General features: G+C 39.6%; 1 protein-coding gene across 1 annotated transcript; it reads right to left on the reverse strand.

The window, feature by feature from the left end:
- Positions 1 to 12,692: 12,692 nt before the first annotated feature.
- LOC6647842 (caltractin) lies at positions 12,693 to 13,401 on the reverse strand. The gene has a single exon (XM_002069515.3). It carries the CDS (start codon positions 13,286 to 13,288, stop codon positions 12,809 to 12,811), a length of 480 nt encoding a protein of 159 aa, XP_002069551.1. The 5' UTR covers positions 13,289 to 13,401; the 3' UTR covers positions 12,693 to 12,808.
- Between the last annotated feature and the right edge of the window lie 718 nt (positions 13,402 to 14,119).

Here is a 14,119-nt window from a genome sequence, read left to right on the forward strand (position 1 = left end):
ACTTAAATGACAGTGGAACACTAATAACAACGGATGTGAGGAACTGTGCGGAGAAGGCGAAAGAGTAACTCATTGGAGTAACATGTGGCAGCGACTAATCTCAGTCTCAGTTGTAGTCTTTCTCTCTGTCTGTCTGTCTGTCGAGTGGCCTGTTTATTAATTGCAAGGAATTTTGTGGGTAGCAAAAATATTTCAAGTCATTTTCTACTTGCAAATTGTGGCAACTTTTGCTAAATTCACCATAAATCAATCAATTTTCAAGCGTCAACCACTTGGTTAAAATTTTAACTCAGGTGCAACCATCTCATATATGTGAAGATGCATTTGCTGATGGAAGCATCTTTCCATCACTTCCTCTTCACTCCACTAGCTGCATCAAGTTACAAGTATCCTACCACATAGGGCTAAAAAGTTTACAAGAGAACCGCACACCCACACACACACACACCCACACACACACTCAAACTCTGCTTAGATAATAATTTATTTAGCGTAAAATTAAAATGAATGCAAATTTTGGTAGCGTGGCAAAAAGTTTTTGATTAAAGTGAAAATGAAACTCGGCTAAGTTTTTGCTGGTAAATAGTCGAAGAGAAGAGGAAAAGAGACAGACAGAGGGAGAGAGAGAGAGGCAGATAGAGTGAGAGAGATTGTAGGTGTACAATGTGCACGTTTCACCATGCTCGCTGCTCGGTGTTTTATGTTATTCCAGGTGGGTCCTGTATGTACTGTTAGATAGTTTCAGTTACCTTTGCCACCTTTTCCTCTCTGTCTTTCTTTCTATCCTGTCTTCCTGTCAATTTTCATGGCAGTCGTCGTTGTTTTTGTTGTTGTTGCAGTTGGTGGTGTCTGCTGCCAACATGAAATTTATTGTGCGCAAATTTTTGTGCCTTCTGCTGCAAAATTTCGGTGTGTGTTGTGTATATGAAAGATGTGGTAGATTTCTGTATCTGTAACTTTACCCTTTAAGAGAAAGGGTATATCATCATTTATTGGAGATGGGAGAATACATTTGTAGAGAGGCAACAGTTGTCGAAAGAAATATACAACTGAAATTAGAATTAACTAGAAAAGTAAGTGATTCTAACTTAAGAGCATTTACCATAGGCCCAAGAAACTTCATGATAAATAATACTAAATTTCAATAAAAAAACCCTGAAATTGTTGACACTCCCTCTGAGATTCTATTGCTTATTACAGAGTATCTTTTAGTTGGCATATTGCTTTAGCATAAGTTCTTTATATCTTTTTTTTTGGGTACTGGCATTGTGTGGCAAAAGTTTCATTGACTTTATGTTGCTCATTACTTGAAGTTTTTGATAGCAGAGGCAAATCAAAATAGAAATGAACAAAAAACAAAAAACAGAGGAATCCAAAAAAGCAAAAATAATGAAAACGGAAAGAGAAAGAAACAACATTTTAGCTGTAAAAAAAAAAACTAGAAACAGATTTGACAGTCCGAGCTTAAATGGAACAATCGCTAACTTTTCTAATTGGCATTTTTCCGCAATGATTGCAGTTCAACACGCTGCGATAAAAGCTAATCGAATTATGCTTTTGGCAAATGTTAAAATGGTAGCAAAAACTAACAAACAATTATGCGAGGGCGCAATGTGGAAAGGATATAAAGAGGGTAGAGGGAGGAGATTTGCCGGTTTACGTCATGTGCGGAGTCATGTCAACGGCCAGCCAAGCAGAACTGCGAACGACCGACGAGAGAGGGGGAGAGCGACGGAGGGTTTCCGGCAAAAAGTTACTGAAAAAAAAACAAACAGGGATTTGTGTATGGAAAAAATTGTACAAGCCATTAACAAAAATGTTGCGCCTGGGCATATGCCACATAAAATTCGCTCGGCAGCCAGAAGCAGACTCAGAAGTCGTTGCTGGCTTCAGCGTTGGAGTCGAATGCCAAAAATGGTGCACTGGTTGCGATCTTGGCGCCATTGCGTCCGATTTTCGCTTTCATTTTTTTTCTTCTTTTTGGTGGGTGAGAGAGGAAACGCAACCGGAAGCAGGAAAAGCAAACAAGAAAATGTTGTTGAAGGCAATACAAGGCAAGAAAAAAAAAGTAAGGCGGGCAAAAAACAGAAATAACTGAACAACAACTAAAAAAAAAAGGAAGAAGCGGAATTACGATACGAAAAGGCATGTAGGAAACAACAGCAGCGGCAACGGCGGCGGCAGGGGGTGGGAGTAGCTCCAACAATTGCAAGGGCGCTTGCGCCTGTCGAGGAAAATGATAAATTTAAACGCAGTGACATGACAAATCGCCGCTCATTTGTATTAATCAGACCGAACACAAAAAACGAAAACTCGCCACATGGATGAAGGCAGAATGGAACTGTGGGAGAATTAAGCCAACCCTTTGGCAGCTGACGCCCCAATCAACCCCCACTCCACTCCGCTCCACCCCACTCCACCCCACACTCTTACTTGTTGTTGATGTTGCAATTATTGTTTTATGGCTTGCCGGTTTTAGTTGTTAGCTGCAGCAGCAGCAGCAGCTAAGCTTCCCACTTAAGTGAATTGGCAGTCTCTGCTCAGCTTGGGCGCCATTTTTTTCTACTCCTTGGGTTGAGGCTAAAGGTTAAGACTGCGCTTGTGTGTGTGTGTAACTGAGTGAGTGTTGTGCTCCAGTAATTTTCAACATTTGCATTGCACTATGTAATAATTTTCAGCAAAGTTAATTTTGCGAGAAATTAAAATTCTTCTGCAACTGGCAAGAGAGTAAATACATATATATATCTGGAATTGTATCTTGAGCTGGAGGCGAGTGTTCATTATGTGAGTAGAGAGCATTTGCTGTTGAGTGATTTATACTTTAACTTGCTGGCTGAGATCTGGGAGGGTACACTATGTCCATTCTCGGTTCTCTTCTTCCTGTTATCTTGGTACTGTCAGCATGTGTCAATTTAATAAATATACACAAACAAGAACAATGATGATGAAGTGCCAGTGCCTCAGAACGAGGCAGCCACAAATACACACACACACACACACACACACACACACAGAGAGACACATATTACACAAAAGCCATACGAATGACAGACAGACAGATAGACAGACAGACAGGCTGACAGGACGAACGTGCCGCATAAAGATGTTGGCAAAGGAACTGAGTCGCAACTTCAAAAATGAAATGAAATAATTCCGAAAACATGAACTGAAAACATAATCGAGCAAGTGTCAAGTGAAGCGAGGAGCCGAAGCATCGAAGTCATTCGTTAAAGTCCTTGCCAGGACATACAAAAATAGACTGACTCTGAACTGAGCTGCTGGCACATTGACACAATCAGACATTGGCGAAAAAGTAATATTTGTGATTAATTTGGTTTCCATTTTGGTTGGTTGGGTAACGCGTGCAGCGAAATATTACGCACACTCGCTGCCAGGCCATAACAACAATATCAAGAATACAATGCGAAACGGAGGCGGGATCAAATGGTTGGAACTACATAGAAGCTGGCTGGTGTTAGAAATGGGAATGGGAAGCGACATTCGACCATCATCTATTGGCCAATGTGAACGTGAGCTGTCAACAACTTTGCTGCGGCTCTCATTGTTGTCGCTGTTGCTGCTCCATTTCGGACTTTATCAAAATCTTCGGTCTGCCCTACCCTACCCTACCCTACCCACTCCATTTGATTCCATTGTTTACTTTCGCTTCACTGGCGAAATTAAATCGATTTGGTTTTACTCTGACTTCTCTGAAATTGTGCGTGGCGACAATGGTCAAAATGCTATTGCAGCTGCCACCAAAAAAAAAAAAGAAAAAGAAGAAAAATCCTTAAAGTTACTTTATCCAAAGCGGCTTTAAGGTGCTTTACTCTTTTGCTCTCAGTGGCACTTTCTCATTTCTTCTTGGACAGCAAATTAAATCCGGTCAAAGTCGCCAAGTTTTGATAAATTTGCTTACAGTGCCAACTTAATGAAGAGTTTGTCAGTTTAGTTTAGTTTTTGTGTTTTTTCATCCATCTTTCGCCTTTTTTTTTTTTTTTGTTGTCTTTGCTTTTCTTTCAGTTGGTGACAAACGGTTGCTGGGCCACAAGACCAAGGCATAAACTAAGTAAAAGTCAACAGCCATAAGTAGCGCCAAGAAGTATGCAGCAGCAGCAGCAGCAGCAGCTTAACAAGCAACTAAAACAGCAAATCAGTGAACAATGTGAAAAGAGATGGAAAAACGACTTTGCCTTGCTAAGAAAACTGATGGGAAGGGTGGTGGGAGTGCCTCAGGGTTAGGGTAAATGTGAAAATGCAGTCGAAACTAAAAAGGATTTTCAGCTATCAACCAATCTTTCTTAAGACCATTGCATAGACCATTGCAGATGGAAACACAACAAAAAAAAAGAAGCAAACTCGTTGCTATAATTCGTAAAGACTGAATTGAGTGACCCTTCTCTGATAAGGCTAATGGGGGAGAGGGTATTTTAATTGCAGTCAGACAAAATACTGCATTTGTTCTTGTTTTACAAAACTGAGCTAATAAATTTAACTACAAAAACACAGAGGCATAAACAAACAAACGAGATTAACACAAATAAAGGCAAAGAAAAGCACAAAGTTTTCTTAAGAACGTAAAGAAGACTTTTAAAGTAAATCATTATCTATTCTAGTCTTTAAAAACATTTTTCTACTGTAAGTTGCTTTATAAAATTCTAAATAACTATGTAGATTCTTAATCGAGATTTATATAAAATTTATGAAAGGAGTTTTTGAAAGAAAATGTCAAACAAATAAACTGATTTCTCATTAAGCTAAAAAACGAAGGGAACGAACTCCGTTTGGTTGAGACAAATAGGTAGAACATTATACGATGGACTGATATTTCCTTTATTCAACTTCAAAAACATAATGCCAATTAGAAATCAATCTCTTATCAAGAGTTTTGCTATTAAAAGATAAATTGTTGGAATTCTAAATGAATATTTATAAAATTCTAAATAACTATGTAGATTCTTAATCGAGATTTACATACAATTTATGAAAGGAGTTCCAAAGAAAATGTTAAACAAATAAACTAATTTCGCAACAAGCTAAACCTTCGTTCCCTTCGTTTGGTTGAGACAAATACATAGGTAGAACATTATACGATGAACTGATATTTCCTTTATTAAACCCTAAAAACATAATGACAATTGGAAATAAATCTCTTACCAAGAGTTTTGCCAATATAAAATAAATTCTTAGAATTGTAAATGAATATTTCAAGAAAAAGGTGTACAATTTTATATATTTTCCAAATTCTCAAAGTCTTTAAACAATCTGTAACTATTTTTGGAACATTTTTCTAAACAATTCTATCAGTTTGCTTGATGGTTGGTTTAGGGAAAGTAACTTCCATTTTTAACACAATTAATGTAATTTAAATTAAAGGTCGGCTGCAATTTTTCTCATTTATTTTACTTGAGGGCAAAAACAAATCAAACATCGATAATGGTTCAGTGAACAAATACATTGCCCGCATTTATTATAATTTGCTGTCATAACAATTTACGTATAGATACTGAAATCAATGATTTTTATTTTGTTATTCAAATTTCAGTGAGTTGAGCCGTCAAAAATTATCACAAGCGTCGGTGTCATTAAAAGATAACATAGTGTTGCAAGTACATATGTATGTGTGTGTGTATGTAGGCAAATTGGCAGAGATGACTTTTAATGCCTGTGGTAATTCTCATGACATTCAATTGCATTAAAATACATCGAAAAAAAGGGCACCGTAGCACCAGTTCATACCACTTTTCGGAAAAGCATTGGGACAGAAAAATATTTAATTTTAATTAAAGTGCCATTGCGTCATAGCCGCCGTTGGCATTTAGAGTATACCACAGCAGCAGGGGCAACAGCAGAAGGGGCAGCAACAGGAGCTGGAGGAGTAGTGGGAAACCATAATTTACATATTTTTATATTAAAGTGTTCAAGCGCGTTGATGTTGTTGGCACAGTGGCGCAAAAGGAACCCAGGGAGGTCTGCACAAAGTGCAATCCTGGTTCTGTGTCTATATATCTGTGTGGTGTATGTTGTGTGTGTGTGTGTGTGTGTGTGTGTGTGCCTGTGTGTGTGTGTCTGGGTCTGGGTCTGTGTTCGTTCGTGTCAAGCCCCAGCGACCACTTGTGAGCTCACCTAAGCGACAGACCAGCCGTCAAGCGATGTCAGGCGACTGCCATTTAAATTCTGTGCACCGCAAAAGCAAAAAAAAAAAAAGTTTCAAATACTTTTCGCCACATGTGGACACTTGACGCTCTGTGGCATCTCGTGCGGAGTGCAACGACTTCTCGGTGTTACCCAAAACAATTCAGGGTGAATTATTTTGAGCTGAGCGACGCCTGGATGTATGCATCGCTTTTTTTTTTTGCGCAAATTCGCTCATTTGTGACTTTGGCGCCCACCGAGGCGAATGCGTTTTAGCAGTGCGGGGCAAAAGTGAACGGGCCGTAGTAAAAGTTGATTAAATTTACCAACCAACCAACCAGCAGAGCCGTGCTATGTCATATGACAGCCTAATCTCAGGCCGGGGCCAACGTACGACGACTTCATCGCACTTAGTTAAATGAGAAAGGCCAAACAAATGAGCAAAAATGTTGTACCTAGCTTCCTGTTCTATGTTGAAAGTGGTGAATGCCACGTATGGAGCAGCAGCCGACAGTCGACCGGAGGGACAGGGACACGAACGCTTGTCTGCCCTGCAGGTGGAAAGCACTTAACAGGCCCCATCCTCTCTCAACAAAGAGATGCACAAAAAAAAAAAAAAAGAAAAACGAAAAGAAGAACAAAAATGCAAACGCTGAATGAATGAAGCCTGCAGGTTAAACAGTCGTTGCCAACAGTTACAACCAAAGTGGCGCATTGAGGGTTAGCCTGTATCTACATACAAACACACACATACATACACATATTCATTTATATTTGTTGTCATCGTCACCAGGCTCTTTACTTTTTCCCGCTGCTGATGTTGTTGTTGTTGTTGTGTTGTCCTTGTTGATTATGCCGCATAATAAAGTGAAATGCCACTCAGCTTTGGCATAGACAAGCATCATCTCTCCATCTCTCCATCTCTATCATTCTCAATGAGCTTTGTTCTCGGGATTGTGTAGCCTTTGTACAACGGGTTAAGAACAACAAAGACAAACAAACAATTTGTGCTGTACATGTGCAGCAATTGGAGTGGGATCTACTATTTCTTGGCAACTATCATATCACTTTTTTGGTTAGCAACCAAAAACATTCCCATGCACACACTTTAAATATATTTCAACCACACCCCCTCGGTTTTTTGTAGATAGTAGAGAAATTTCATGCGGTTACCGTGTACCTTATGGGCCTACTTAGTCTCCCGAGTCTGGGGTTAGCCTGCTGCTGGTGGTTGACTGAAGCAAAGTAAACAGAAACGTTTGCCAGTTTACCAGTCGTCGTAGGCCCAGTCGAGCGCAACGGCGAGTCAAAAATTGTCGGCGTCGTTCCGTCCGTTCATATACATACCTCGCCCTTGCGGCAGAATTCTACCTCCTGCTTCTTCCCTCAACATTTTCGATGACGATGGCGCGCAAACGCAAAACGCACTCAGGCGTGAACTGGCGACGGCGATGCCGACACCCCCCTTGGCATCTCCTCCCACTTGATTCGCCTATCAATTGACTGAAATTTGTTTGTGAGGTTTACTTAACGCAAAGAGCTCATGGGCTTGGGCTTGTCGTCTAGCAAAGTTACCTTTTTGGTGCTTCATTTCGCCGAGTTTTAGATACATATTCAATTTTATGCTTGGCATGTGCCGCGAAGGTAAAGTTTGCTCAGATTCAGATTCTAGATGCCAGATTCCAACTTGCCCTGCTGATTACTTGACATATGTTGAAGCTGTTTGCTTTGTGCGGCGGCGTGTAAAACTGTTTTGGTTTTGCTCTGTCCCAGTCTGGTTGGTCTTGCCGCTTCTTTTGGCCTGCTGAAGGTTAATTTTTGGCATCGCCAAGATGGAGCATGGCACTCGTAAAGTGCTTTAACCTTCCCAACAACGTCTCACACCCAATCTTTGGTCTTCGACTACGTATTCGTGGCTTGGCTTGGCCTGGCTTGGCGAAACTTGACAGCTGCGTGATAAATGAAGCGAATGAACGGCACAAAATGCAGCAGCGACAAAATGGCAAACAAGCAACAAAATCCAGTGACCTATGCCAAGGGTCTCCGACCAATCTCTCTCCACCCCCGGAACAACCTTTCTGTAAACCATGGAATTCTTTGCCCCCAAAACTTTTGCAGCAAGTTTGTAACAAAATTTACTAATTTAATTTTTGCAATTTTGTTGAGTTTTTGCACTGTTGTTGTCGTGTTGCTTTGCATATGCACCCTCCGGAGTCTGCACTCACTTCCTGGACGAGATGTAGATCGCGACGTGCTGCACGTAGCGCGTCCTGAATACCGATGCCACCAAAATAAAGTACCTGGCAATGCTCGTTCGCTAGTGTTCTGTTGCTATTGCTGCTGCTGCTGCTGTTGTTGTTGTTATTTTGTGCCATCGTTGAAACTAATGTGCCATTATTAAGTTTTGAACTTTGTTGCCAGCATCGTGCATCCGCCAAACAGTAGCAGAAGCAGCAAGAACAACAGCGACATCGGCATCCTTTGCTTCATTGCTTATACATAGATGTTGTAAGTGTGAGTACACCTTGTTAGATCATTAAGAGTCCATTAGTCATTAAGTATGCCATCGTCTGACGTTGCTGCCGCTGCTGCTGCTGGTGATGCTGCGGCCTTGTCTTAGTTTTAAGCCCTTGCTGAGTGGCATTCTCGACAACTCTCTATGAAATTCCATTTGATTTTAATGGAAAATTTCGTTGGGTTATCAGGGCGCCTGGCATAGTTCAAAATCTTGGCAGTTAATATACTTAGAGACACCTGCAAGCTTCCGTTCATGTGGAAGACACAGATAACTGTTTGTGTTTGCACATGTGACTTGTTATTCGGCTTATCGCGCATCAAAATTGGGTTAATTTCATTCAAGCGAAGGGTTCACGTTGCCTGTCAAAATCTTCAAAATGACCTCCGCTTAGTCTGAGACCCAGACCCAACATCGTTTTAGCCCCCCAAAAATATTAAAGTAGTTAATTAAATCGTTGTCTCTTTAACAACTGGGCGCGGAATCACTTGAGCGTAAAAACTAATTGTAGACCACAAATAGTAAAAACGAAACCGAAGAACAAAAACTATGTGAAGAGCCAAGACCAACATGAACATTTTGGATTACTTACTGTGTGTGACAAACAAACGGTTGACAAACCTAACGATGCGTTGTGTGTACAATTTTGTTAGACATATAATCACAAGATATCTCAAAGTTGGGTATATAACCTTACATTTACATCATTATGAACCATTGAAGCGTTAAAGTCTCCATGAGGGGGCAAGAAAGAGTTTTGGGATGGCAGAATTGAAGAACAATGACTCTAAATTTGGCTTCAGTCACGACCCTTAAAGGTTTTCATTTGATTTGATGGCCTAACTAGAAGAAGATAGGTAAGCGCGACTAAGGATATTAATTTGAAGAGATATGAGGTTACGAGTTCTTTAAAGTCATTCCAATTTGCTTGCTTCGTAATCAATAAAAGGTTTAAGCTAATCCCAAGACGAATAAACAGTTTTTTTTTTATTTGCCAAGTCAGAAAGGTGAAATTAAACTATTACTTTTTTAAGAATATATGTTAAAAGGTTTTGTTCTTCGAAATCAGTTCTATACTGCTTTATGTTGCTAAGCTTACTTAAGAACATGATGCCTGCAACATGGCTCAAACCAGTTTGAGTGGTTTAGCGGTACACCCACGCAACATGGGCAAGAAAAAACGTAAACACAACATGTTGCAGAGTCTCTCGGCCGAGTGTGGTAACAAGTTTGAGTGCATTGGCGTAGGTCTTTCGGCTGGGTCTTAACGACTCTCACACGAACTCAAAGCCGACATCCGAATCCGAAGTTAACGACTAGCCCAATGTTTCAGTTTCAGTTTCAGTTCCATATTCGTCGGAGAGCGTTCAGTTCATATCGGAATATCGTGCAGATCGAACGCCTGGCTCTGTGGCCCACGCGAGTTGTCCGTAAGCAGCTTAAAGATAAAGATATAACAAGAATCAGTGAATGAACGTGAACAGTGAATTCAAGTGATACCGTGACCAATACCAAATACCCAATACTTGCATATAGTAATCCAAAAACCTGTGCAATTTCACATACGTATAGAATCGTATCGAATATTGAAAAAGGTATATAGCATTTGGATAAATGTAAAAAAAATTGTGAACCAGCTAAACAGAAATCACGTGTCCCTAAAATTGTGTTTATCCTTGCGCTTTTTTTTGTTGTTGTTGTTGGTTGTCTACTTTTGGCAAACGCCCACCGAAGGAGTTGGCTTTATTCGATTGTGGCAAGTGTGTTTGTTATTCTTGTTGTTTGCATTAGCCCATGATATTTGGATTTACTACCCCACCCCCCAACCCACTTCTGGATCCTTTAACCCGAACAAGTGTATTAAATGTGCAAGTAGTAGAAGCAACGGCGGAAAATACTTTGACACACTTTTACTTCGTGCTAAATTCTGAACTTTCGGCTGCGTTGTGTCCTCGAAAAAAAAGTTACAACAACTCGCCAGGAACAGCGACAACAAGAGAGAAAGGGAATATCGACATATAATAGCAGCCGCAGCTGCAGGGGCAACACTGAATAGGAGGGGGGCAGCAAAACCTCAAGAATCCTGAAAAGAATTGTCGTCGTTCGCTTTTGGCTCATCAATAAAAATCTTCTTTATATTTTACGAGCCAAGGACTCAGAGTTTACTCCTTTCGTGACTTCGGCCAAGAAATGGCCAATATATTAAATGCGACAACGGATTAAACGGTTGGTTGCCCTTTTTATGTCCGCTTATATTTATGGACGATTATTTAAAAATTGCCATTGCCATTGCCGTTGCCTTTTCCCTTGGCCAGTGTTGCTATTTGGCTGTTGGCCCTCCTTGAAAGTTCTCACAAAGTGTTCGGTCATGGCGCACATTTATGGCCTGTGAATGTTTTATAACTTTTGTTGAGTAGTGCACATCGCCATCATCATCATCATCATCATCATCAAAAGCAGCATCAATATTCCAATTCTGGGAACTTACGTTAAAGAGAAATATTTTTCAAGCAACCTTTAAGGATCTGCCCCTCCGCCTCAAGCTATACACACTTATCTTTCTAGCCTGCCGATGGCAGCCACAGAATAAAATTTAATTAAGCTGGGCATTTTATTGTTTATAAATTCATGTTAATGATATTTTGCTGAAGGTTCGCTCCCTGCTGGTGCCCCAAAAAATATCTGCAATTAACTCAAATCGGGCGGCATGGAAATTCCTTTTGGCCAAAACTTGTGAAATTTTCCGCTAATTGTTTCGCGCCCGTCAACACTCCAAACCAAATGCCCAGATGAGAAGCAAAATTTTTGTTGCCAGCTGTGTGTATGTATATGTATTCGGTGTGTTTGTGTGTTTGTGTTTTTTGGTGTGTGTTTGTAAAGAGAATTCGCTGCAGACTCCGCGCTAGGCGACGGCAAAGACGATTCCATTTTGTTTTGATATGCAAATGGCCTTAAATTCCACACTCGAATTGAAATGAAATTGCCTAAAAGTTTTGTTTTTCAAAGTTCTGCAGAGTCTGGTTACACACATACAAACAGAGTGAAGGGGGAGGCGCGGCACGTGCGGCATCGTAGTCATTTAATTTTAAATGCCAGCCATTTTTATTAATGGTTATTGCCGTGAGTGAAAAGTGGAAAAGCTTCCAAGAACCATCTTTAACAAAGCAAAGAAAGGAGAGAGGGGATTGAGTGCCTGGGAGAATTCTGTAATAATCGAAAATTGTTTTGCCATAATATAGAAAAATATTTCAATTTACTTTTGCTTGTTTTAATCTTTTTGAGGAATCATCTCAGTCAGATTTAGGGGAGAGAATGAATGAAGAGGCTTTATTTTGTTTGATGAAGCAAAACAGAATTAAGTGGGGCCATCTGCCTTTTCTTGAGGGGGAGGGGTCGGAGGAAATCTCATCTTTTATTTGAAAACTTACCCCACTCACAATGTGATTCAAAATTGAATCACATTTGGCATCATCCATCTAAATATTCTCGACGACACTTTACGTTTGGCATTTTCAACGAATTTGCTAACATTTCGCGTTATCATAGGATGCCCTATACACACACACACACACACACACAAACACACACAAGTCTGTGTGGGTATGTGGTGGTTGGTGTCTCTGTGTGTTTGCTCAAACATTTATATCAATTTCTTTATTCCTTTCGGTTTTGGGCTTGCATTTTTTTTTTTTTTTGCCGGGGTAGCCTGACTGGAAAGGAAAATTTATGTATGCGTTTTATGGCTACGTGGCTCGTAAATAAGAAAAATGCTGCAGCACCGCTAGGAATATCGGAGTTTTATCTATGCCTCCTTTATATTTGTATAGCAATGTGTGTGACTGCTGGTGTGCCTGCCGAAGTGTGTGTGTGTGTGTGCTTGCACATGTGGTGTGGCAGCCAAGGCGCTAAAATAGCCAAAAATCGAGAAAGAATATCTCACTCGATATTCTCTATTTTGCATACTTTCAGGGTCGGATTGCAAGTTACTTTAAGGGGCTCGTGGTTAGCGGATACGATAGCTCCTGGATTAAAAGTCAGTATCTAAATGGTGAAGTCTCAAATATATATAACTGATAATATCTTAATAACATAAACACAATTTAAACTCATTAATCTGTTAGTAGTCGCCTGTGCCTGCTTGAAGTTCCCAGTTTCTTGTTAAATCAATCTATTGGCCTTCATGACAGCCATTAGATCTTCACGACCCACTTTTCCATCGCCATCCAAATCGGCAGTACGAATTATCTCATGCAATTCAATATCGGTTATTTTTATATCCAACTCCTTGGCAACACGTTTGAAATCATCAAATGATATTAATCCAGTGCAGTTAGTGTCGAAATATGAAAACGACTGCATGAAAACATTCAAAATACCCATTTCTGACATTTTCAAACGCATAAATTGAAAGAAATCCTGATAAGATAAGAGTCCGGTCTTCTTATTGTCAACTTGATCTATAAAGTCACGAATATCATCCATGGTGCAATCAATATCCAAATAATACAAGGCCAGACGCAACTTTTTAAACTCAATGAAACCAGTGCGCTTAGTATCGAATATATCGAATGCCTTCTTTATGTCGATTTCCTGTTCCGTTGTTAGATTGAATGTGGGTACTTTCTTTGGGTTATCCATTTTTGTAGCTTTCCTTAAAATTATAACAATATATTGAAAATAATACGAATTTTTCCTTTACTTAATACGATGTTATCATTCGAGTTGATGTTTTTATACTGACTATATATGATTTTATTCAGTATTCAAGATATTGACAGCTTTGAAATATATTTGATAGTCCAAAGTCTCAACCTACTTGATATTCCAAGTATTTAATAGAAAGGAACTGGCCCCAATTTCATGTGTCCGCTCCTGTCTCTATATATACATATTTAAGAACTCTTGCATCCTGGCCATATAATGAAACTACAAAATCCAATCAACATTTTCCAGGCTATTCAATCTCATGCAATGTTGATTTTTCCTTGCGACAAACAGAAAATGGCAAGATGAAAATTATTTCACAGTTCTAAGCTCTCTGAGCGAAATTAAATTTTGCAAATGCAAGCAACTAGAATTTTTGATAGGACTTTTAATATTTGGATTTGTTTATTTAATTTAATATGTTTTTAATTACATAAAACAAAGTTTGCTTTGCCAAGGCAGGTGTCTTGTTTTTGGAATTGTTAAAAGATTACAACTAATTGAATTACAAAAAGAAATCACAAAGATTTAAGCCATAAATTGGTTTTCCATTGATGCCACAAAAAAGTACTTCAAATTTTTGTTTGCCCTGGTTAGTTGAACCGTTTAGTTTGGCAAACACATGGCTTTTGCTGGGCGGTGAGTAAGAACAAAATGATGTAAGAACAAGACAAAAACAACAACAAAAAGAAGTGCGAAATTTTTGTATTTTCAAAGCAAAAGGCAAAGTAAAATGGCAAAAGCAAAGCCCGATCTGAGCCCAGT

Source organism: Drosophila willistoni, chromosome 3R (assembly GCF_018902025.1).
Source record: "Drosophila willistoni isolate 14030-0811.24 chromosome 3R, UCI_dwil_1.1, whole genome shotgun sequence".
Classification (NCBI taxonomy): domain Eukaryota; kingdom Metazoa; phylum Arthropoda; class Insecta; order Diptera; family Drosophilidae; genus Drosophila; species Drosophila willistoni.